Source organism: Chiloscyllium plagiosum, unplaced genomic scaffold (genome assembly GCF_037043375.1).
Source record: "Chiloscyllium plagiosum isolate Xiang-an unplaced genomic scaffold, Cpla_swu_hap1 HiC_scaffold_52, whole genome shotgun sequence".
Taxonomy (NCBI): domain Eukaryota; kingdom Metazoa; phylum Chordata; class Chondrichthyes; order Orectolobiformes; family Hemiscylliidae; genus Chiloscyllium; species Chiloscyllium plagiosum.
In genome coordinates, this window is record NW_028270190.1 from 15,363,874 (window position 1) to 15,388,272 (window position 24,399).

At 42.5% G+C, this 24,399-nt stretch overlaps 1 protein-coding gene across 2 annotated transcripts; it reads right to left on the reverse strand.

Annotated features, from left to right (window-relative positions):
* Positions 1 to 416: 416 nt before the first annotated feature.
* LOC122552134 (procathepsin L-like) lies at positions 417 to 22,643 on the reverse strand. 2 transcript variants are annotated; one of them, XM_087985319.1, is made up of 7 exons: positions 22,479 to 22,643; positions 21,459 to 21,581; positions 17,375 to 17,554; positions 12,378 to 12,596; positions 5,549 to 5,714; positions 3,214 to 3,316; positions 417 to 809 (listed from the first exon to the last, which is right to left on the reverse strand). In XM_087985319.1, exons 1-7 carry the CDS (start codon positions 22,608 to 22,610, stop codon positions 710 to 712), a joined length of 1,023 nt encoding a protein of 340 aa, XP_087841445.1. In that variant the 5' UTR covers positions 22,611 to 22,643; the 3' UTR covers positions 417 to 709. The 2 variants fall into 2 exon arrangements, with proteins under 2 accessions (XP_087841445.1, XP_087841446.1); XM_087985320.1 differs by lacking the exon at positions 3,214 to 3,316.
* Between the last annotated feature and the right edge of the window lie 1,756 nt (positions 22,644 to 24,399).

Sequence of the window (24,399 nt, forward strand, 5' to 3'; positions counted from 1 at the left end):
CAGATCTGTGTGTGACCTCTTTTTGTCATTGACGGTTCTCCACCAGTATTGCTTTGCCATACTTAAAATACTCAGTTTACCAGTTTTTCTGTTCAGTACCAATCAATAGATGAAATTACATATTCGCATTTGTCTGAACTGAATCTCATCGGGACACTCCCAGTCTACAGTCTGGCCAGCTTAACCTGTTTCCGGGAGTTTTTCTGCTTAGGCTCTGTTCAATTAAGCCTTATTGTCCTCAACAACACCATTGTATTTGTTCAGTAGCTGTGCTGGTGTCAAAAAATATAGACTCTTCAAATTTTCTGTGCATTTGTCTACAACGTGGTTTGACAATATATTTCATAGCAGACAAGACAATTAATTCGACACAAAGACAAATACGTTCCTTTGGAACAAACAAGCTCTGAAAATGATTGCTGGCAGCCTTTACTTTATTGTTGGACATCAGCAGTACATGCAGATTATTGTCTTCTACAAGCTGGAGAATGTATTCATTCTGTCATTTACAGTGGCTATATGTATCAATCAGACAATGCCATTGGTTTTATATGAAGCGATAGAAATGTGCAAAAATCGTTATTATTTCACTTTTTAAATTTGCAGCAGACAATTAAAGCAATGTCCTTGAATGAGTCAGCATTAACAGAAATGATCCGGTTTATTATTCAGCTCGGATTGATGAAGCTCTGTCTTATCAGTTGGCTCGTTACACGACAGGGTACCGCACAAAACTGGCAATTTCACAGTGATTCCCTCTATCCTTAGCAATTTTGATGTACCCGTCTTCACCCCAGTTTGTTCCCCAGCTGGAAAATAAGAAAATCCATTGGTGTTCGAATCAAAACGCTAATAAAAGAGACATGTTTGGAGAAGCATCTGTTTTAACTCTGGTATACAATTAGAATTATTTTAGGGACTGAATTCTGGAATTACTGAGCTAGATAATGAGTTGTAAAGAATAAGTTGCATCAGGCTGGAAAGAGACAATGGTTTTCTTTTACATCAATTGCTGATCTGTACAGTACGTTTAGACTCACTACACAATTTAAAATGGCATGAGGTGAGATCCTTATCAGGGATAGATCTGCAGCTGGAGTAGATATGAAGGGGAAAGTAAATAGGGACGAGTGAGAGCTTTAGAGATGGCCTCCTGGAGATTTCCTTCTTGCTGTATGGAGGAGGAGATTTTCTCAGAGTTTTTTTTACCATCATCGTTCTAAGATTGCCTGCTACAGGATATAGTCTGTGCAGAGCATGAGTTGATTTGGGCACAGGTTACCCAGTGTCTCCTGAACTGCAAGGATACGTCGGCCTCAAAATTTGTTCCATATACGGTTACCCTGCCCCAATCGCATTTCCAGCTTTACCAAACTATTTCAGCACGCATTACACTGTAATACTATCTACCTTATTAAACAACAATGTCTATGCTTTTACAAGCCACCCACATACTTTTTCCTCTGGGAAATCATGTAGAAATGTGTGTATGTGTCACTGTGTGTGCGTCTGTGTCTGTGTGTGTGTCTCTCTGTGTGTGTATATTCACCCGAACCACAGGACTTATTTAATCAAACATTTTGTATCCAATCTCGCCCTGAAGATGTGACTGTTTCTTCCAAGCCTGACTGCTGTGATTGTAATAACGGCAGCCAGCGACGCCTCATAGAATAAATCGCTGAAAGGAGACAGACGATGGTAGTTGATGGAAAATATTCATTCTAGAGTTCAGTTACTAATGAAGTACTACAAGGATCAGTTTTGGATCCACTTTTTTTAGTCATTTTTATATAAATGAACTGAATGAGAGCACAGAAGGATGGTGGATTAATATGCGGATGACATTAAGTTCGTTAGAATTGTGGACAGTTACTAAGGATGTATGGATTGCAGAGATAAGTAGATAAGCTGAAGAGCTGTGACGAAAGTTGGCAAATGCAGTTTGACACGGAAAAGTGTGAGGTGATTCAGTTTGGAAGGAATCCAAAGTAATGGGCGTATAGTCAGATTCGTGCTTGTGTAGATGAGCACAGAGATCTCGGTGTCGAGGTACATCGATGTTTGAATGTTGCCTCCCAGGTTGATAGGGTTATTGAGATGGCATATGGTGTGTTAGCTTTGACTGAAAGGGGGATTAAGTTTCGGAAATAGGAGATCATGCTTCAAGCCGGACTAAACTCTGTTGCAAACACACTCTGGGTAATGTGCACAGTTCTGGTCACCATATTACAGGAAGAATGTGCATGCTTTGGAACGGGTTCAGATGAGATTTATTGGGAAATCGCGAATTATGGAGGGAGATAGTAAAAGGAAATGCTGAGCGAGTTAAGGCTGTTTTCGTTAGGAAAACCTTTGAGAGGTGAATTAATTGAGACACATAAGTTAATTAAAATATTTGATAGGTTGGATAGTGAGTGGCTTTTTTCCTTGAATGGCGATGGCTGGCAGGAGGCCTCTAAAATCAACAGTCATAGATATTGGACAGATGTTAGTGGTAGTTTCTTTCCTCAGATTGTTGTAGGGGCTTGGAACTCTGCCTGCAACAGTAGAGGTATTGCCACATTTCAGAGTATTTAAATGGTCATTGGTCAGGCATATGGACGAGAATGGAATAGTGTTTGTTACATGGGCTTCAGATTGGTTCCACAGGTCGGCACAACATCGAGTGTTAAAAGGCATGTGTTGGGCTGTAAACGTCTATGTTCAACGTTCAAGAATTGGGGCTGTTAATCTGATCCCGTCAGTACTCCAGTGACAAGTGATTCGAGCTTTGTCCTTGTTTCCCTGTGAACAGGATGTACAGTTGGGTTGGGGATCTGACTTTGCCGCCCATTTCCCCAGTAAATTGTCTTTTGTTGTGTATAGTTGTTAATTTTAACCGTATGTTTGTAATTTGTACTGGTAAGTTTAAAAAATGGTTGTGATTCAGGGATAATGACACTCTGATGCCTGCCTCTGTATGAAGCAATCCTTCAGTCAAGAACCATACACTTGTAAGTGCAGCGTTACTTGGTGATGGGATACCTGCCTCAGACGTTTTTTTAATATCATCTCAGACAGCACAACCATTAAGCATTCGCTTCCAGATAAACACAGTGTTACGTGCTCGCTGAACAGATACACAGTTTGCAGCACAGAGACAGGAAATTCATTCCATGTCACTGTCCCTTCTCCGTCTATGATCAGGTGTTTATTATTTCATAGAGTACGGACCTGTTTTTAACCAGCCAATAGTTCATTCCATCCTCAATTCCAAAACCAACCACCAGCATTTCATCGGTTACATATCCATTGCAATTTTCATCATAGTAAACTCCTGTAAGGAGACACATATTAAATGGTTTTTCTGTGAAATATTTAATTCGTGTTAATTTAGCTTTGATTAATGAACACTGACATGTCTGTTTTTACTAATTGCCTTCAAATTGATCGTCCTCACTCCGCACCATTACATCTGTTGACTTTAATCAATGATTCCCAATGACATCGCCTCTGCCATTCTCACTTCCTCTCGGCACATCCTTCAGAGTCATAGAGTTTATAGCGGAGAAATGCTTCGATCCTTCGATCGAAATCGTCCATGCTGAGCACATATCCTCAACCAATCTAGTCCTATTTTCCAGCACTTGGCCAATATCCCTGTAAACCATTCCTGTTCATGTACCCATCCAGATGCCTTTTCTAATGTTGTATTTGTATCACTCTCCACCACTTCCTCTGGTATTTCATTCCAGACACGTACCATGTTCTGTGTGAAAACATTGCTCCTCAGATAACTTTTAAATCTTTCCCTTCTCACCTTAAACGTATGGTCTCTAGTTTTGGACTCTCCTCTTTATTCGTCCCATACCCATTATTGTTTATGAACCTCCACAAGCTCACCCTTCAGTCTCTGTCGTACCAGCTAACAAGGCTGCAGCCTTCTCAGCCTCGGGCGAAAGTGAGGACTGCAGATGCTTGAGGTCAGAGTCCAGATTAGACTTATGCTGGAAATGCACAGCAGGTCAGGCAGCATCTGAGGAGCAGGAACATCGACTTCATCATGAAGGACTTTTGCCCGAAACTTGATTTTCGTCCTCTTCAAATGCTGCCTGACCTGCTGTGCTTCTCCAGCAAAACTCTAAGCTGGACTCAATTCAGCGTCACTCAAACCCTCAAATACTTCAACCCTCGCTAAGTCCTTGTAAATATTTTCTGGATCCTTTAAAATTTAACAAAATCTATCTTATCGCAGAAAGTGCAGACTTTAACATAAATTTCTAAAACTGGCCTTACCAATGTTCTGTGCAGCTGGAACATGACATCCCAAAGCATATACTCAATGCACTGACGAATGCTGCTTTCACTACCCTGTCTCCGTGTGACTCCAAAATCATGGAACTATGCACGCGGGCCCCGAGGTCTTTTTTTTTAAATAACACTCCCTCAGGCCCTGAAACTTACTGCATACATTTCTTTGCTTTCTTTAATTGTCTCCATTCCATTCCTGCTGGCACTGGACCACCATCCCTTTTCTTATTTAATTTCCTTGTTCCACCCAATCACAGACTCTCTGTTTTCCAATTGAAGGTCCGACCTTGATTACATTCTTCCATTTTTTATAATTTTTGCTGTTGTTTTTATATCGATGATTGAAATAGTATCTTGCTGAGATTACTTTCGATGTAGAAATAATTTACCAGACATTCGCAGAACACACTGACTATGGTATCTGACCGTGTGAAACATCGGTTTCCTGCCATGTGTGTTAACACATTCTGTTAACTTACAAAATCCGACACCTGGAGTGATGAAGGAGCTCCACTATGCAATCAGTATTTTCCAGTTTGTCTCCAATTGTGGGTTGTACAGTAGAAGTGCTTTGTGATTTGAAATGTTGATGAGGTCAATAGGGAATAGTCCTGCACATGGAGAGGACCTGTGTCATCATCACAAGGAAGCTATGCAGGCGTTCACCTCCCTGTTCAGACCACCGTCTTTGCAAGTCATCTCGCGTTGCCACACGAGAGGAGGTCAAGAACAGAATAGAAACAGCTGCTGAGAAAAGAGTTGGAGCAGAGAGTGAAGGACTCTCAGCAGGACGCCAAGAGATTTCAAGTCGAAGGTCTTGCCCTTCCTCTTAATCCAGATACAGTGAGTGTAGCGTCTTCAGTTTACAATTAATAAAACGCTGACTTCTGCAGACAGTCAGCAGCACATCAGGACAGTTACACCTCACTATCACTTCTCTTAGCAATAGCACAATGTTTTGAGCTATTTGCTATACTCTGAATGGGAGCAGGTCCATTTCTCATTACCATTCATGAGCTCAACTTGTAGCATGGTCTAGCTTTAACTCGATGATATTTGACAGAACTGGACGGCATGTAACACGGGGGGAGTGAAGGCAGGAACAAGGGTAAGGGTCATGGTCCATGGTGAACTTTGCAGTAATATTAATACCAAAATAGTGACAGTAAATGTGTCTGTAGATGTATGATTTCTAATACCTTTTCTTGAACAGTCGATAATCTGGTTCAAAGACATCATCCAGTGCTCTGCGACTTACCTCCTTTATAATGTTGAAAGGATTTCAGACTTGCATTAATCACAACAGACATCGGTCCTATTTCTCTCACTGCTTGTTCCAATGCTGCCTCGCCTCCCGAAACCCATTTGTAGTCAGTGATTTTAGCAGCAATTTTATCTGGCTGAAATTTGCAGTAGCCTCCATGCTATATTTTAAATAAAATGTTAAAAATGAATACTCATTAAGATCATAACAAAATTATTTTTTCTTTGCTTGACACTTTTCTGCATTCCGACTTTGACAGCCAATTTTTTTTTCCCAAACCTGTGCGATATTTGTTCACTATTTGTTTAGAAAAAGGCACATTTTGCGCGACTTAGCACGAAAACAAACCGTTTATTCCAACTCGTCCACGCCGGTCACATATCCTGACGTATTGTAGTCCCATTTGCGACCACTTGGCCCTGAACACTTCCAATCCATATACCCATCTCCGTACCTTTTTAATTTTGTAATTGTACCAGCCTCCGCCACTTCTTCAGGCAGGTCATTCCATACATACGTGATCCTCGGCGCGAGACAGTTACAACTCAGATCATTGATAGGGTTTTCTTGAGTCAAACTTAATATTTATTGCTCAATGTATTCGAAACATTCTACAGTGAGACCAAGCAATGGTATTACAAATGACTTGAAATGTGAGAAAATAAAAAAAGTACTTTGCCTTGACAACTAATATCCCAATCAGGCTCACCATCTAGTTAGCTCATACCGAAACTACATTAGAACGAGTTGAGCCTCTTCACAGTTTTCGGTCGACTCCTCTGAAACGTCTGCACCCTGTGAAAGTTAACAACATCCTCCCTTTAACAGAGCAACCAAACGTGTGTACAGTTTTACAAAAGTGGCCTCGGCAATGTCCTGTACAGCTGCAATAAGACGTCCCAATACCTGTACCAATGTTTGAACAATAAAGGTAACTGTGCCAAATGCCTCCTTCACCATCCTATCTATACTCGGCTCCACTTCCAAGGAATTATACACCTGCACTCCTCGGCCTTTCTGTAAATTCTTGCATGTTGGAAATGATGGAGTATATTGATTGTCTAAAGTATGGCCTTGATGCCCGTGGTTAAACGAAAATTGGAAAATTATAAATGTGGTGACTTTGCTACACTCTGATGGAGTGAAGATTCTGGTGAATAATTTTCAATTACTTCTCTCCAATGTTGCAGTTGCTTCAGTTTCAGGACACAGGGCAGAACATGATGCCAACTCTGGGGTGAGATTGATGCTGGGAGTAATATCGAAATGGGTGTGTGTGTAGCAGGAGGAATTGCCACATACACCGAGATTTAATTCCAAAATGGATTAAAATGTAGTTGTGGCAGACTGTGTCAGCGTTCATTCAAACTTGGCTTGGAGAAGGTGTGATGAGCTGCCTTCCAGAACATTTGCAGAATTTTTGATCGGTACTATTCTGTCAGAGAGAGAGTTCAAGGCTGTTGACCCAAAGTCGGTTGCGGAATGACAATAAATTTCTGAGCCAGGATGGTGAGTGATTTGAGGGGATGTTGCAGGGAGTGGTGTTAACTGTATCTACCGCGGTCCTTGGCGGAAGTGGCCTTCGGTTTGGAAGGTTCTGTCTACAGTCCATCGGTCAACTTCACAGCTGTAGCTCTTGGATTGTATATACTGCTATCACTTTGTGATGATGTTGGAGGGAATTAATATTTGTGGATTTGATGCCAGACAAATGGAGTGAATGTCCTGGATGGTGTCAAACCTACTCAGTGTCAAAACATAGAACACTGAACAGTGCAGCACAATGCAGGCCCTTCGGACCCCAATGTTGTGCCAAACATTTATCTTAATCTAAGATCAAACTAACTACAAACCTCTCAAATTGCTGCCGTGCATGTGCTTGACCAGCAGTCGCTTAAATATTCTTAATGTCTCTAACTTTACTATCAAAGCCAGCAGTGCAGTCCACGCATCAAAAACTCTTTGCAGAAATAACCTAGCTCTGATATCTTCCCTTTACTTCCTCCAATGACCATAAACGTATGACCTCTCCTGACAGCCTGTTTCTTGGGTAAACCTCTCTGGTTACCTTCCACTTCTTTATCCAAGCCATTTATATAAAAAAACAATCCTTAATCAAAAATCTTTATCCAAACAATCCAAAATCCTATATCTGCGAACATTTTTCAGTACCTTGCTGACCACAGACGTAAACCTACCTCGACCATAATTTCCAGGTATTTTTCCCTATTTACTTCCCTGAAGAGAAGTACAATATATGCCTCCCTCCAAACATGAAGAACTACTATGGAGAGGTTGGATTCAAAGATCATTGCCAGAGGTGCAGCAATCTCAATCCTCACTTCTCGTAGGAAATGTGGATATATCTGATCCGGCCCTCGAGATTGAATCATACTCATGCTTTCCAGAATTTCCACCATATCCACATTCTTAATATCAATCTGCTCAAGCCTATTACGCTCTTCCCCAGTATTCTCTCTAACATCAAGCTCCCTCTCTCTCATGAATACAGTGGCAAAAAAAAACTCATTTTGCTCCTTCTCTACCTCGCCACGCTCAGCGCTTAAGTTCCCTCCACTGGCTTGGATCCAGCTTCCGGTCTCTCAGATCATTCTCTTATTCCTAATGTACGTGTGCAAAACATTTGGATTTTTCCAAATCCTTCCCGCCAAGGCTTCTTCATGCCCCCAACCAGCTTTCCTCAGTCGATTTTTGAGTTCGTTCCTTTCGACCCTGCAATCTTCAAAATTTGCGCTAGATCCCGCTCTTCTGTTCTTGTCATCCAGGGCTCATTTCCTTTACAATTCCAATACGGTTTCATTGGGACAAAGTTATTCAACACAGCAAAAAATGCTCCACATTTCTGTTGTGCTTTTCCGTAAAGCAAGTATTCCTAATTTATATTCCATAGGTCCTGTCGAAGAGCAGTAAAACATCCCGTCCCCAGATTAAATTCCCTCTCATACAGTCAGTTTCTATTCCTCCCCATGGCGACCGCAAATTTGAGGCATTTATGCTCTCTGTCACCAAAATGCTCTGCCACCGACATATCTGACACCTGGCCGAGCGAATTGCCTCGCACCAAATCCAATATGGCCTCCCCCAGTCGGCATATCCAATTATTGCTTCAGGAATACTTCCTGTAACCACCTAACAAAATCATCTCCATCCAGATAATCTGCACTACGGATGTTCCACTTAATATTGGGGAATTTCAAATCAAACTTATCAGCAATTCTGTTATATCTGCACGTTTCCAAGATCTACTGTCCAATCTGTCCAATGTCTATAGCAGACAACCAATAAAATAACTGTGTCTTTCTTTGTTGTCGGAGCTGCAGTTATCCAGGGATGTGGAAGTATTCCATCATATCCTGGCCTTTTCTTTAGTTGATGAAAAGTCTTCAGAGATGTTGATAGTGTGCGATTCAGTAATGGTTAAATTCTCTCCCATGTTGCATTATGTCATTTTCTGGCACTTGTCTGGTGAGAATGTTATTTGTCATTTATCTTCTCAGGTGGAGATATTGTCCACACTTTGCCGCATTGGACACAGATTTCTTCAAATGTGATAAATTCAAATAGTGCTGACAATCATGTAGATATTCTCTCTGCGTACCTTTTGGATAGAAGGCCAGTGACGAAGCAGCTGAAGATGGCTGTACCAATAAGGCTACACTGAGGAACGCCGATCAACATGTCCTGAGCAGAAAGACATCAAATAACTGCAAACACCTTCCAGTGTGTTCGATATAATTACAACTAAAGGAACCTTTTCTTCCAATTCCCATTCACTCCATATTTTCTTGGGCTCCTTGATGTCACGTCATGCCTTGATGGAAAGGGGTGTCATTCTCACTTTAACTCTTGAGATCATGTCGTTTCCCCAACTGTGGAGTGTAAATTAGGGACTAAAGGTTTAATGAATCACAAGCCGAGTATTCGTGCTGGACTCCAAACTGAGGCTGCCAAATTGGCAATTTATAATACTGAGCAGTTCTGATCCCAATGCCAATATAATTCATTCAGGGGTGAGTGAGGTGCTCAACATGAGAGGAGAGGACACCGATATGCAAATGTGTTCAGCAGTGTTTGTTAATTTAGGGGTCGGGAAATATCAAGTACCAGTTGAGGAAGAGTGCACCTGCTGATATGTGACCTGACTGCACCACACCCCACCCGAGCCAAGCACACCCCTACACAAAGCTGTGTTGTGATCGTCACCTCCCCTCCTCTCACTCAATCACTTACTGTTGGTCTGTTACCCAAGATCAATACCAGCCCTCAGATTGTTGTTGTACTGAATGTAACTGCATTCCTGTTGAGCAGGGCCACTGGCCTCTGGCTGGTGATGACCACTCCTTGGGGCTGTAATTTGTGCAAAGCCCTTCTCTTGTCCAGCTCAGTGCCCGAGTGACAATCCATGCACTGGGGCTTCATGAAAAGAGGTGACTCTGTTAATGTTGACTCGCCAGCCAGTGAGTGAGAGGCCATCAGCTCCATAAAACATAGCCAGAGAATAGGTTTAGTTTAGAGTGATGCCCAGTCACCAGATCATGTACGCCTGTCACATGAAGAGAGTGTTTCTTTCATTCAGTTGTTTATTTGGCCAATGAAACGCTGCATTTTGGAGAGCAGAGTGGATGGGCAGACAATGAACTTAAAGTCTGCGTGGCCTCAGATTACCACAGGAACAAGTAAACAATGTTGACACAAACCCAAAACAAAAGCAGCAGCTGTCCTGGAAAATAACGCACAAGTCATCTACAATAAGTCCAGACATGAGAGTGTGGAAGAGCTGGGGTAAGGATTTGAAGAATGAACTGAAGAAGAAGCTGAAACTGTGTGGCACTGAGACAAAGAGCTGGGATTTGCAAGCAAGAGGCTGATCCCAATCAAATCCAATACACGGGACAATTGTGACGTGTAGAAAGACAACAACAGCTTCTGGAGGAACAGCATCAACCGTAAAGCAACTTACACAAAAACGTCTCCTGAGTATAGATTCAAGCCAAGTTTCTTAATTACACACAATATGCCAAATGTCAACCCAGCAAGTTGCACGGTAAATGATATTCGTAAAGAGTATACACCCCTCTTAACAAAGGACCATATTTACACAGAGACCTACCAACGACATGAGCACACAATTCGAAGATTTATCATCGAACGTTTATAACTTCTTAAAGCTCACACTCCAAACGTAAGTTGTTCCTTTTAATGTAAAATTGCAGCTTATATTAGAGTGACCGACCAGCCCGATGGGGCATATGGGAGAAGCAGACAGACTAAAATAATTATCTTTATTCCCGACTCTTCAGATCTGTACTTCGCTGTGTTAGTATGTTAACTGTTATAGTGGATGGTGCACGTACCCGTCTGAAAGACAGAACATGCACAATGTTCCGTTGATTCAGCTGAACGTCACATCCACATGCTAACTCACAGTATCAGAGAATCCCCAGAGTGTAGAAAGTGTCCATTCGGCCCTACCTTATCCCTGTAATCCTGTGTCTCCCATGGCTTGCACACCTAACCTATAATTCCCTGCGCACTATGGTTAGCTTAACATAGACAATCCCCTAACCACCACATCTTTGAACTGTGGGAATGGTGAACATTAATTCACAGAAATGGAAGTACTCTTAACTCCTCAGACCGATTGTCTGAGGGTACAAGGTGTTGTGTCAAGATGTAGGATAGCATTCCAAGATAAGGTTGAGATGACTGGGAGTGCTGAAAGATTATATAGTCCTTGCTAAGTGCTCCATCATGAACATGCTGGTCAGGCATGTGTCCCGTTCTCTCTCACCGTCGGAATGAATGTCGCCCAATCTTTGGCAGCATCTTGACTCTGCTGATGCCTTGGTCAGAAAGAGGTCTTGATGGACCTCAGCAAAGTAGATGCCACTGATGCTGCTGGGCATGACATTGGTCCAAACTCGATTCTGTTGTTACCACGAGGCTGCTTCAGATATCGCTTACTAATGCAGCCACTGCAGTTGCTGCCGGTTCTTGTACTGGGCCGAAGCTCCATTGCTGTCTCCATGAATCTGTGATGGCGACGTGCACTCACAGTAACCCAAACTCACCTTCCCCCAATCTCCATGAATCTGTGCTTGATACAGATCATGACAGGAACCCGAATAAACCTTTCCCCTCTCTCCATGAATCTGCGCTGGACAGCGATACTGACAGAACCCAAACTAATCTTCACTCTGCCTCAATTAATCTATGATGGATGCAGTAATGACAGGAAACAAAACTCACCTTTTCTGCCTCCATGAATCAGAGCTGGATACATATACTGATAGGAAACAAAACTCACCTCCGCTTTGCCTCCATGAACCTCTGCTGGATACAGACACTGACAGAAAACTGACCCACTTGCACCCTACCTCCATGAATCTGTGCTGGATGCTCATGCTTCCAAAATCCTAGACTCACCTCCACAGCTAATTTTGTGAATCTATGATACATACAGATATTATCATGAACAAAAACAGAGCTCATCTGTTGCCTGCACGAAACTGTACTGAATATGGACACTACCAGGGACGTAGACTCATCACCGCCTGAGCAGCCATGAATTAGCGTCAGGACAGGAGCCATCAGGAACCAAAACTCTCTCGGCTATCTCCGTTGTGAGTCCATGCTGCTCGACACACTCACAGATTTCGCTGCTCTTCACCAAGAGGTAATTAAATTAAAAACCCAAGAAAATTTACAAGCGAACGCAGACAGGAGAGAAGAAATAAAATAAAACGAAATGAGAATGAATCCCGACTCCACCACAACCTTACTAGAAGTCTTGGGGATTTACCTTTCCTATGTAAGGGTAAGTTTCAGCAGAGTTGATGCCTTGAAGTTGAATCACCAGAACAAAGGCTCTCAATGCGGTTGAACCAGAGCATCCAATAGGTCCTTTTCTACAATCAATCAGATTCTGTTCACTGAGAGAAACCAGTTTTCCATGCCTTTTTGCCCACTGTCCTTCTATGGCACCAGTTGCACTGAAAGCCCAGTCAGAATGACATTGACCCTAGTGTTGACAGAAACATAACCACATTAAATCATATTGATCTAAAAACGATATCCAGTTTGCATCTACATTCATATGGAACACAGTCTCACACTAAAGTTCTTAGTCTAAATGTTTGTTCAAGTTTCTCAGAATTACACAGAATCTGTGAATATCGGTGTGCCAAGGTTCGGATTTGATTCGATTTATGCATTGTCACGTGTCGCGAACAACAGTGAAACCCTTTGTTTATGAGCAATATAGGCACGAGGATGCGAGGATGAAGTATACGAGGATGAAGAGATCAAAAAAGACTTGGAAAATGGTACATTGCAGAGAGTGGGCACAAGGCAAATTCAATGTCAGCAAGATCAGTATGATTTGAACAAGAGAGTCTCATAACCGTCCAATAACAGCTGGGGAAAAGCTGTTCCTGCACCTGCTGGTGGATGTGTTCAAGCTTCAGTGTCTTCTACCTGACGGATTGCATGTAAGGAGTACATTACCGGGGTGAGTTAGGTCCTTGGTGATGTTGCCTGCAATTTCGTGGCAGCGAGATGTGTAAGTGGAGTTCATTAATAGAGTATTCGATTCCATAATGGCCTGGGCTGCGCAAACAACCTTTAGTAGTTTGTTATGATCCTGAGCTTCGCAATTGCCATACATGGCCTTCGGGACCTAGACAGCATGCGCTCAAAGGTGCAACTGTCGAAGTTAGCGAGGGTCCTTATGCACATGCCAAAACTCCTGAGCTCTCTGAGGAAGAAGAGGCGTTGTTGTATATTTTCCAACGGCACAAACACATGGTATTTCCCGGACAGATTGTCCATTATGGTCAGTCTAGGAAATTTGACATTTTCCATTCTCTCAACCTCATTCCCATTGATGGAGATGGAAGCGTGTTGTTCTCCTTTCCTTCTGAAGTCAATTATGTGCTATTAAATTTTACCCAAATTGAGAGAGAGAAACGCTATTCTCATTGCACCACGTCAAGGATCTCTCTATCTCCCTTCTGTCTTTTCATTCATCGTTGTCAAATTTCCCTCCTGTTACAGTGCTGTCGTCAGTGAATGTATAGATGGTGTTCGTTCGGGATTCGTGGGTGTAAAGGGAGTACAGTAACTGGTTGAGCACTCATTATTTGGGGGACGCAAGTGGTGAAGGTTATTCGGGAGAAGGTGCAGTTGCCTATCTTCAATGACTGGTATCTGTGGGTCAGACAGCTGCGGATCCAGTTGAAGAGGATAAAATCATGACCAATGTCACAGGGTTTTGAGTTCAATGTAGAGAGGATAAGAGTGTTGAAGGCAGAGGGGTAGTCAATGAGCAGGAGTCTGACAAAAGTGTCCTTTTCCAGATGTTCAAGGGGTGCAGGGCGAGAGATATTTCACCCACTGTGGACCTGTTACTTTAAAAGGCAAATTTTAAGTGACCGAGGCAGGCTGGGAGAATGGAGTTGATGTGGACCCTCACCAGCTTCTCGAAGCACTTCATGATTATTGTGCTCAGGCCACTGTTCGGTCGTCATTAAGGAACAATGCATGAGTTTTGTTTCCTCACTTACGAAGATGATGGTGGTCTTCTTGAAGCAGGTTGGGACTTCAGCTTGTAGAAGAGAGAGTTTGAAGATGTCGGAGAATTTCCCGCTAGCTGGTCCACACTGGAGCTGAGTTCCTGGCGGGGACAGTGTTTAGGCCAAGCAGCGTCCTTAGGGTTATTCCCAGGAGGACTGATCTGATTTCTACAGCAGTGACTAACAACTTGAAGCATTGACATGTAATAGGATTATTTGATGAAGTAAAGTATCCTTACTAGCAAAACCTGTCCCATTATTCAATTTCCCCTCTTGACAAATTCACAAAATGCATTGGCTATCTAGGGAACATGGCATGGCTCTCAGAGAGGGACAGGATGAACGCTGTTTCCGATTTGTTACAAACGACCATGGTGTTCGATCACACCAAATAGCATCTCAGGGCAAGATGCACAGGCTCCTGTTGTATGGGCCTTGCCCATGAACTTTGGCATCTCGCATTTGTTTGTCCACAGTCCAGGGATCGACCATAGTCTGGTGCGGGGGCGGGGGTGCGGGGGGCGGGGGGGTGCGGGGGGAGTTGTCTTTGCGTATGCAATCCAGAGACTTGGTTTCAACTCCAAAGTGACCAGGTAGCAGTTCGGGGATTGGGAACTGTTGTCACAGGAAGAAGAGCTTGAAATTCTTCACTTCTGAGGGCTGTGCGTTGAGAAGTCTGGGAGATTGCAGTTGTGAGCGAGGATGGGTGATAACACTAGATGCAATGGTGAATAAAATGAATCTTGGATGGGAAGGGATTCCATAAAGTTGTTGGATGAGGTGTGACGGTGTTAGCAGCACAGCCTTACCTCTTCAAACCTTGTTCCTCTACCTTCAACATGCGACACCAGACTCTCAGTACACACATTGATCCGATGTAACCATGTCATTCGGCATCATGTTGCTGCAGTTATATTAAGCCTTCTCTCCACCGAGAGAGAAACAGCCAAGTGGAAGGTCAAGCTGATACCACTTATCGAAAAGGATCAAATAACGTACGAGGTTTGTCACGCTTGCCACGAAACCTCCCTTTCCTTCATTGTTTCAGATTTAATGAATACAGGTTACTGTGTTAGGCAGGAAGGATCGGACTCCTTGTTGCTGCCTGTTAGCCCTGCAGTGGTTTGTTCAGTCAGCATCGCAGCATTTCTGTCTGGCGGGGGTGAGGGAGCTCTGGCAATGCTGAGAAGAACTGGGCAGCAGTTTGCAGGTGGAGACTCAGCCACTTCTATGACATCTTGAGTCTGGGTCTTCGGAGTGACCTGTGTGTGCTTCCTCCTCCAGCAGGGCACTGTCCCTATTACTTGTGATTAGAAAGTGGCACCTCGACTACAGGCCTGTGGAGCAGTGGGCGATGGGGTACAGCTTTGTGGCCATAGCCAGCAGACGCTAAGGGTGCTGGGTCTGCTTCTCCATGGCAACTGCCAAACTGTCCTTGGAGGTTAGATGATTCATTGATTGGGATATCTGGGTTGCCACAGTGTATCTGCATCCCTGTCGTCTTTCAAGTGTACATCTCTGTCTGCTGCATCTGCTGTTCCCTGGTAAATGTCGATGTTTGCCGACACCACGGTCTCTTCTGCCCGTACCGGGTCGCTGGCAGCCCTCCGAGTGCTGTGGGAAATGACACAGTGAAGGGCTTACCAAACTGTGCTCCCACACCCTCAACAGCTCACATTCCCAGGGAGCTGAGGGTGTGTGCTGGACGCAGCCTTACTGATATTTCCTCTGAGGCCGCAATACTTTCATGCTCAGAGAACGAGGAGGTGTCTTCTTTCCCTGCGGAGCGAGAGTAGATGCTGACGGAACCGACAGAACACGAGAGACAGAAGTTTCAGGGACCAATGCAAAGAGACGCTGAAGAATTAATGAGACTGACAGAGCGCTAACAAAGGAGTGATGAATGGTATTTACTCGCTCAGTGGAATGTGAGTGTATCATGCTTTCTTGTGAGAAACAGGAATCACTCCTCACAGGTTGAGGAATCTGGTGTCAGACACCTCTCCACGAATCGAAGAGCTTTCTGCCCTCCAGTGTTCTCTCATCTCCTGGAATGCCAGAAAGGGAAGGATTGAGTGAGAGATTTAAGTTTTGCATGGCTGTTGGTGTTGGTACATGCGGGAGGTATTCAGAGGTAGTGAAGTGGCAAAGCCGATGTGATGTTGGTTTTGAAGATGAGGAAGACGTCAGTGACAGCATGAATCTGTGTAGGAGGGGGTGCTGGGGCTGGGATAGAGTGTGTCGGAGGGGGAAGGTGGGTGGTCACAGCGATTCTGACACATAGCATTTTTATGGCAATGTTGGTTGTTTTTCTGTACCATTCTCTGGCATGTTCGAAAGCATTCCTATCTGAGCAGGGCAAGGTTACCATGCTCGTGCTCATGTGGGTTCACAGCAGGTTTTTAATAATGGCCCAGCTCCCAGGATATCGGGCGCTAATCAGGAATCTATTGAATTGTTCCGGGAAGAATGTGTGGGAAGATTAGACTCGGAGCGGATATGCGGGATGTTATAGCTGCATTGACATAGCTAATGAGATGGCTATGATAACGGTAGTGAGAAATCTCACTGAGCCTCGTGGCGGTATCCCTCCCAAACATTCAATGCAACTGACATTTCGTGAATTCCAGTATAATCCGATCTTTTACAACTCCCATTTGTACACAATACTTCATATACCTACCAGCAGGCTCTGCTCTCCTGTCGATCAGCCTTGTCCAGTTTGAAAGAATGATTGAGAGAGGTACAAGGCCCAACAGAAGTGAATGTGGTTTTAAAAGTTGCGGTATCGAGCATATGATCGAATATTCTTTGAATAACACTGGACATGGTATCACAAGGACGCTTGGCACTGCAGCCTGCAACATTACCATTGTTGAGTTGTGCCAATTTACATCTGAGCTTATATTTCTTACATCGGAATTGTAGACTTCAATTTTACAATTTAATCTAACCATTGAATTTGATTTTGAAGGAAAAATTCTCTAGATATTATGAGTAAAAGCACGAGCATTACAATTGATACATATACCATGCTCCCTTGCCTGACCATACCAATACCAGGAAACAAATGCAACAATAAAGCAGGAGAAGCAATTTAGATTAAAAATGATCTACTGAAACGTAGCCTTTCCTAACAATTCCTACAAGCTGATCATAACGTCCAGTCCTGTTGAGAAGTTAATGTCTGCACTTAATAAACTTGAGAGCTTTTTCTGATTTTTACCTGGTTTTTCACTGGAGTAACTAATCCTTCTCTCCGCCAGTCAACAGTTGCAGTTCTCAATTCAATGTGACTTTCTTCAGATTCACTACTTTCATCTCTTTTATCAGTTTCAATTTCAGTCATGTTGACAGCTTCGATTCGGAGAGGTCCATTCATGAGCTTATTGAACTCTTCATTGGTCTGAAAATTCAAACACATTGGTGAAATGATTGACTTTTAGTGGTGATTATGTAGGAGAAGTGTCAATAACGTAAGAGAGCTACATTCTACATATTCACTGACTTTAGCATTAAGTGCGGGGAAAGCAATGAGGGCACTCACTCCTCGTGTTTCAGCTTTGACTGAATAAATGAGTAGCAGGCAAATAAGTGGCCATCCATTTCGTCCCAATCCAATATAAAGCTGTGTGAGAATCCTCGAGCAGCTCAAATATCTCTGTTCGATCGTTCAATTACCAAAATGGCAGGGGCTTTATAATGTGTTTCATTTTGCAAGAATCAGTCTTCTCTGATCATTAAAACCTGACAGGTCAATTTCATCATGGAAGGATAGGTTAAGTCACTTCAGATTGGTGGGATTTATTGGTGTTTGAGATGAACCTTCCCAATCAGGAGGATTTCAAATTTCATCACCGGCCTGACCTGATTTCTGGATAAGACGTTGGTCTTGAGTTGGCCTCATGCCCCTTGGACCATTAGATTTAGATGCGAAACTCAGATTGTTCATTTTCATGAAGATACTGGATTGGAATGGTTAGAAAAGGACCAGATTTGATGCTATCCATCATCACATAACTTATCATCCGGAACTGTGGCTGTCTGCATATCAAACTGAGATTGCAGACTTGTATTGAATCATCTGGTGTCTCTTTTTGATGGGGAGGGAGGGGTACATGTCGGTTTGAAAGGGGATTGAATATGTCCCGTCCTCTGAGTAATAACCTGGGCCCTTGGTCCATGCAAAAGTCCGAGTTGCGGCTGCCTTTTTGCAGGCGATATGGAGCACGCCTTGTTCCAGTCCTACTCTGACCCCTGTCAAAGTTCTGTCTCTGATCCATTGATTGTTGCTTCCTACTCTCACCCAGAATTAGAAATAGTAATCAATTTTACTTCGAATTTCAACCCTTGTCCCAACTTCACCTGGAATCTCTGAAAATCTTCCTTTCCTTTCTTGATTTTAATGTTTCCATTTAAGGGCTAGACCATCTACTGTCTCCCACAGTTACGTTGAACTACGTCTCCTCACACGCTGCTATCTGCAAAGATTCCATTCCATTTTCCAGGCTATCCACCTGTACTGCATGTTCATTGGTGTCACCACCCACCGGGGTGTTTATCCTTAGCTAAGGACTCCTCTCAATGTCGTTGACAGGCATTTTAGCTGTCTTACTCAGTTTGCGCAATTGTTTCCTCACCCATAAGAACATAGGAAGTAGCAACATGAGTAGACTGGTGGCCCCCTCCACCTTGCTCCATTATGATTGACTGAAAATTGCCCATGTTCAAGTTCCTTCATTTTCATTGTAACACTTGATTCCCCTACCGCTTAAGAATCTCTCTCAGATTAGGCATACAGAGAGACCTAGTGTCATAGAGATGTACAGTATGGAAACAGACCCTTCGGTCCAACCTGTCCATGCTGACCAGATATCCCAACCCAAACTCGTCACACCTGCCAGCACCCAACCCGTATCACTCCAAACCCTTCCTATTCATATACACATTGCAAATGCCCTTCAAATGTTGCAATTGTGCCAGCCTCCACCATATGGTCTGGAAGCTTGATCCATTCATGTACCACCCACTTTGTGAAAACGTTGCCCCTTAGGTCTCTTTTTTGTCATTTCCCTCTCACCCTTTACCTATGCCCTCTAGTTCTGGATTCCCGATCCCAGGGAAAAGAAATACTTTGTCTAATTATCCTATGCATGCACCTCATAATTTTGTAAACCTGCATAAGGTCACTCCTTACCCTCTTACGCTGCAGAGAACACAACCTCAACTTGTTCAGCCTCTTCCTATTGCTCAATTCCTCAGTACTGCCAAAATACTTATAAATCTTGTCTGAACCCTTTCAAGTTTCACAACATCTTTCCGAGTGGATTGAGACCAGACTTGCACGCAATATGCCAACAGTGGCCTAACCAATGTCCTCTACAACAGCAACATGACATCCCAACACCTGTATTCAATAACATGACAAATACAGGGGAGCATAAAAAAACGCTTTCTTCACTATCCTATCTTCCTGCAAAGACATTCAGGCCTCAGGGAGAAGGCATTCCTCCACACCTCGATTCAAAACGCTGTTATTGTGATTCGATGATGTCAATTCCGAGCCTCTCTTATTCGCGTCATCATCATCGATGCACTCACCCTGTCAAACCCAGTGAGAACATATAAATTTCAAAGGGATCACCTGTCATTCTTATAAACCCCATTCAGTAAAGTCCCAACCTGATTAGTCTTTACTCGCTAGACAATCTTTGGTGCAGTTGTTCCCCTCCATCCCAGAAGAAAAATAGGATTATTTCTGTCTTCACTTTCTACCATCCCATTCTCTGTTTCTTTTTTAGCGAACAAATCCTCTACCAATGCCAATATGTTACGCAGTAAACCATAAGCTGTTATTTTGTTTAGCAACAGCTGATGTGGCACTGCAGAACATGTATTTTAAAATTCCAAGTGCACACAATATATCGGCTTTCCTGTGGTAAAACAACGTTTTGGCTCTTTGTTCACTTATTAACATTTGTGTGCACATAGATCCAGCAAGTTATTAAAGAGGCAAAACAAATATTTGTCTTTAATGCAGAGCAAAGACAGTATCAAAGTGGGGAAGTCTTGTTGCGATTGGACAAACACAGAAGGCACTGTGATGAGCATTGATTTCACTCGTTACGGAGGAATATTTGGAAGGAAATTTGAAGCAGGTTAATCAGAACTATTCCTACGAAGAAGAGGGTTATCACAAGAGAAACATTTTGACAGACTGGGCCCACTCCACAATAAAGTTGAGAATGAGTGCTGATCATACTGAAACAAATAAGACTCGAGGGGGATTGACAGGGCTAATGGTGAGACGATGATTTTCTTGATGGGAAAGGTGAGTACAGAACCAAGGCCTGGCGTAGACATTGTCGCTATTATTTACTTATCTATGCGACTTAACTCTGTGATCTGCCTGTATTGTTCGCAAGACAAAACTTTTCACTGTGCCTCAGTACACGTCACATTAATTTCAATTCGCTTCAATTCAATTCAGTTCAGTTCAGTTCATCTCAGTTCAGCTCAGTTCAATTCAATCCAATTCAATTCAATTAATTTATTTTCAATTCATGGAATGCTGGTGTAATGCTGATGTCATTAGTCACATTTTGTTTGAGATGCCAAGAATAGGGGAAATGACCAACTGTCCTGAGGAGCAATAATACAGAGAGCAGGATCATGTACTTCAATTTGTTTGGAATGCAGGCTAGTTTAACTGCTGTGGGATAAAGTTCAGTCAGCGACAGATAGGGCGGAGCCAGAGATGCAGCAGACTCAAAAAGAATATTGTTGCCGAAGGGAGCAGCTTCCACAGTACAGAATGCAACTCCTGCTTCCAGACGTCATAATGGACACCGTCTGTGAAGACTCAACAACATAGAGGTGTATCCATAGTGTGACTGCCGTCCATAGAGGGAGCTCAAGCCAGCCAGTGTTGTTTAATGCAATTTAGTTGTACAGAATCTGATCGTGCAAGTGAGCAGAAATTATCGAATCAGGGGATTGTTAGTCATTAGAGTTCTCTTCCGCAGAGAGAAATGGAGACTTGAGTCATTGAATACATACAAATTTGAGAGAGATGTTTATGATTTCCAGAGGAGTTACGGGTTATGGAAACCTAGAATGAGAAGGAAGGAATCAACAATTTGGAGTAAAGTGAGATCCTTCATTGAGTGCACTGAATGAGTGAGTCAGCTTGGAGGACCAAATGTCCAAGTGCTGCTCCTGTAGCTGAATATAACTTCACAATTATATAGCTTCACAATTTCACAATGACCAGCATCAAATAGATCTCAGGCGATACATCCTATACACACCAGAGCTGCAAATTTGTTCATTCCCACTTTAGATGTGCGTTTTCCCAATGAGTGTTCGATGTTGTGTTGTTCGATGTATCTTATATTGTCCTCCCATATCATTCTCCTGTAGCTCTCCTCATCCTGAATAAAGAGATTAATATAATCAGGCTGCAGCATCTTTCATTTATAAAATTATACAGAAGCATTAAAAATCCGCTTGTGAAACCTGAAATAACATTTTGCTGTCAGGGTCCATCCTCCCACCCAGATCTGAAAATTATTAATCAGGTTCCCCTCACTCCACTCAAAATAACGCACCCGTAGCAAAGCCTGTCGAGCTGCCAGTCTGAGAGATTCATGCTGAAAGTGAATTAAGAATAAAATAGCTGAACAAGAGGATGGTTTAATCGACCGTCATGAATGACGTTGACAATAGATACGTTCTCTGTGCTACCACCTGTCCCAGTCTGAAGTAAGATTACGCCAGTGGCAGGCGGGGAATTCAATAAGCCACGTACTTGCAAAAACACCGAGGTCAATACATGGGCAATTACTGTGCATGTATATACCTTCTTAACCTGTTGTGTGAGAGACCTGCCTTAAGCTGCCAGCATAGTAAAGGTGGTGTCGGCAAAGAGACGCTTCATTGAATGGGCCGCTTGGGATGATCAGACGGCTTCCCCATCCCTCTGTCTCCAAGTTGCCCACTTACAATTGCCTCTTCAACACCATGAATGGATCTTAATCTTCCAGAGGCAGGTTTTTGGTCTTTGTAGTAAATCCAACAGGACTGCAGCGGGATCCTAGTAAATTAAGATACACCAATTCGCTACTGATTCACTTTGTGTTTGGTCAGTTCTCTAATGAAGTTTGAAACTTGGAGAATACCCATTGAATTTCAAGATCAATATTTTCTCGATGTCACTTCACTCAACAGATACCTCTCATTTGCTGTAGCTACATATTCTCAATCTCTGCCAATTGTGTGCAGACCATTCCTATTCTGAGTGAGCTTAACATTACAGACTCTCCTTTTACCTTGGTGTACTGGTTCCCATGTTGTGATTTCCAATTTTTCCAGTCTTCATCCAATTTCGAATCAAATGTGCCTGTTGAGGCTGCAGCCAGAATAGATACCGCCACACTGCCCAGAAAGAGCCAGAAGTTCATGATGGACAACCTAATAGGCAAAACCAGTGGGCCTTAGACAGGGAGTGGGCAATTTTCAAGTTAGCTGTTTCCTTATTCTGAGAAGGAACAAAATAAATTGTACAAATAATACAAACAATAAAATTCCAACAATTCATCCAATGCTGAAAGTTTAATGTAATTCACCTTCATGAGGCATCGTCAGTGGATTGGAATCTTCCAGCACTAGATTGATCAACTTAATGACGTTTTAAATTTAAAACCAATCATTGGAAAGAACACGGTAAAATGAAATCATACTTTTTCATAAATTGCCTTCTTGTGATGAAAATTATTTGACTCACGGTCCACAGGTTTAATCAGTCAACAGCTCATGTCGTAATGATTACATTGCATTCAACCTTACATTGAGCAATGAGTCCTCAGAAGGTATGACTGTCGGATCAGCAGCAGGAAATAAAGAACAGGTGGACATATTTTATATCGTTATCTTCTGTCACTTTAGACAATGCAAAAAAAAAATCTGAAGACGACATGTAAATCGCGAGTTGAAAGGGAAGGAAGAAATTGAACCAATGCAATCAAAATGGAAAGATACAGGAAAAAAAATCAAACTGAAAAAACTCGTATGTCCTCAGTAAAAAGATAGAATTAATGATAGAATTCCGAAATTGAATGTGTGCAGCATTTTTAAAATGTTGATGTAAAAAGTCACAAAACAATGTGTATGACATGAAAGTTGTTTCAGACGAGTGGTTCCAAAATGGTCACGGAAGGGATCATTCAACTGAGTATTCAAGAATCCTTCATGTTTAAGAAGTAAACGAACAAGGCGGAGGGAATTTGGCCAGCTCGTTTGATAAGCTTCAATGTGAAAAGGGAAAGTTGAAACGAGAGGCAAGCATTTGTGTTTTTTTTTTACACAGAGGCTGGCACATGCCTGGAAAATGCTGCCAGTTGAGGTGCTCGAAGTAGATGCAATGTCGAAGTTAAGAGAAATAGGGACAGACACATGAACAGGCAGGATATGGAGGGTCACAGAACATGTGAAATCAGATGAGATTAAATTAGAAAAGCATCATGGAAGGCGCAACCATGTTGGTCTGAAGGGCTAGTATATTTGCTGCATTGTTTCATGTTTAAAACCATCGGATATCAGTGAAATAGTTAGAAATTGTTTTCTGGATGACTGTGTGTGGTAATGAGAAAGGAAAATAAGTCTCTGTTGGGTCTTATTCCTGCGTTTCTTAAGAGCGTAGATGGAGAGCACAAACCAAGGAATAGTGGGATTTTGTAAGAAAGGTATCGAAGAAGTCATTACAATTTTAAATTTCATGTTGATTGGATGAATCAAATTGACACATACAACCTTGTGGTTGAATTCATGGGGTGTAATTATAAGAGTTTTTCGAAGAATACGTTATAGGATCAACTGGAGAACAAGTTATTTTCGTCCTGGTATGTATGAAACGAGACAGGATCATCAATAATAATCCAGTAAATGATTCCTTCAACAAAAGTGGTTACAGCTTTCCGGAATTTCATATGCAATGTAAAATAGAAAATCTTGGATATCAAGCTCGTGCCTGAAACTGAAAGAAGATCAAGCACAAGAAGGTGATGACAGCGTTTACCTCAGTGGGAGATGGAAAAAAAAAGGTGAGGTAAGAGACTGGATAAACAGTGGGATACAGTTAAGGTAATATTTAGGTATTCTTATCAAGGAACTATTCAATGGTGTAGATTGTAAGAGAAGAATGTACCACTTATGGCTAAATATCAAATTCACGTCTCGTCGAAAGAAATTAAT

What these genes read in the sequence shown, in the direction of transcription:
- LOC122552134 (XM_087985319.1), bottom strand. Translation starts at nt 22,610, where the DNA reads ATGAACTTCTGGCTCTTTCTGGGCAGTGTGGCGGTATCTATTCTGGCT. An exon ending in TGAACAAATTTGCAGCTCTG is followed by an intron (nt 17,555 to 21,458) that starts GTGTGTATAGGA and finishes TTGAATTTTCAG; the next exon opens with ACCAATGAAGAGTTCAATAA. An exon ending in TATTGGCTGGTTAAAAACAG is followed by an intron (nt 810 to 3,213) that starts GTCCGTACTCTA and finishes CTTATTTTCCAG; the next exon opens with CTGGGGAACAAACTGGGGTG.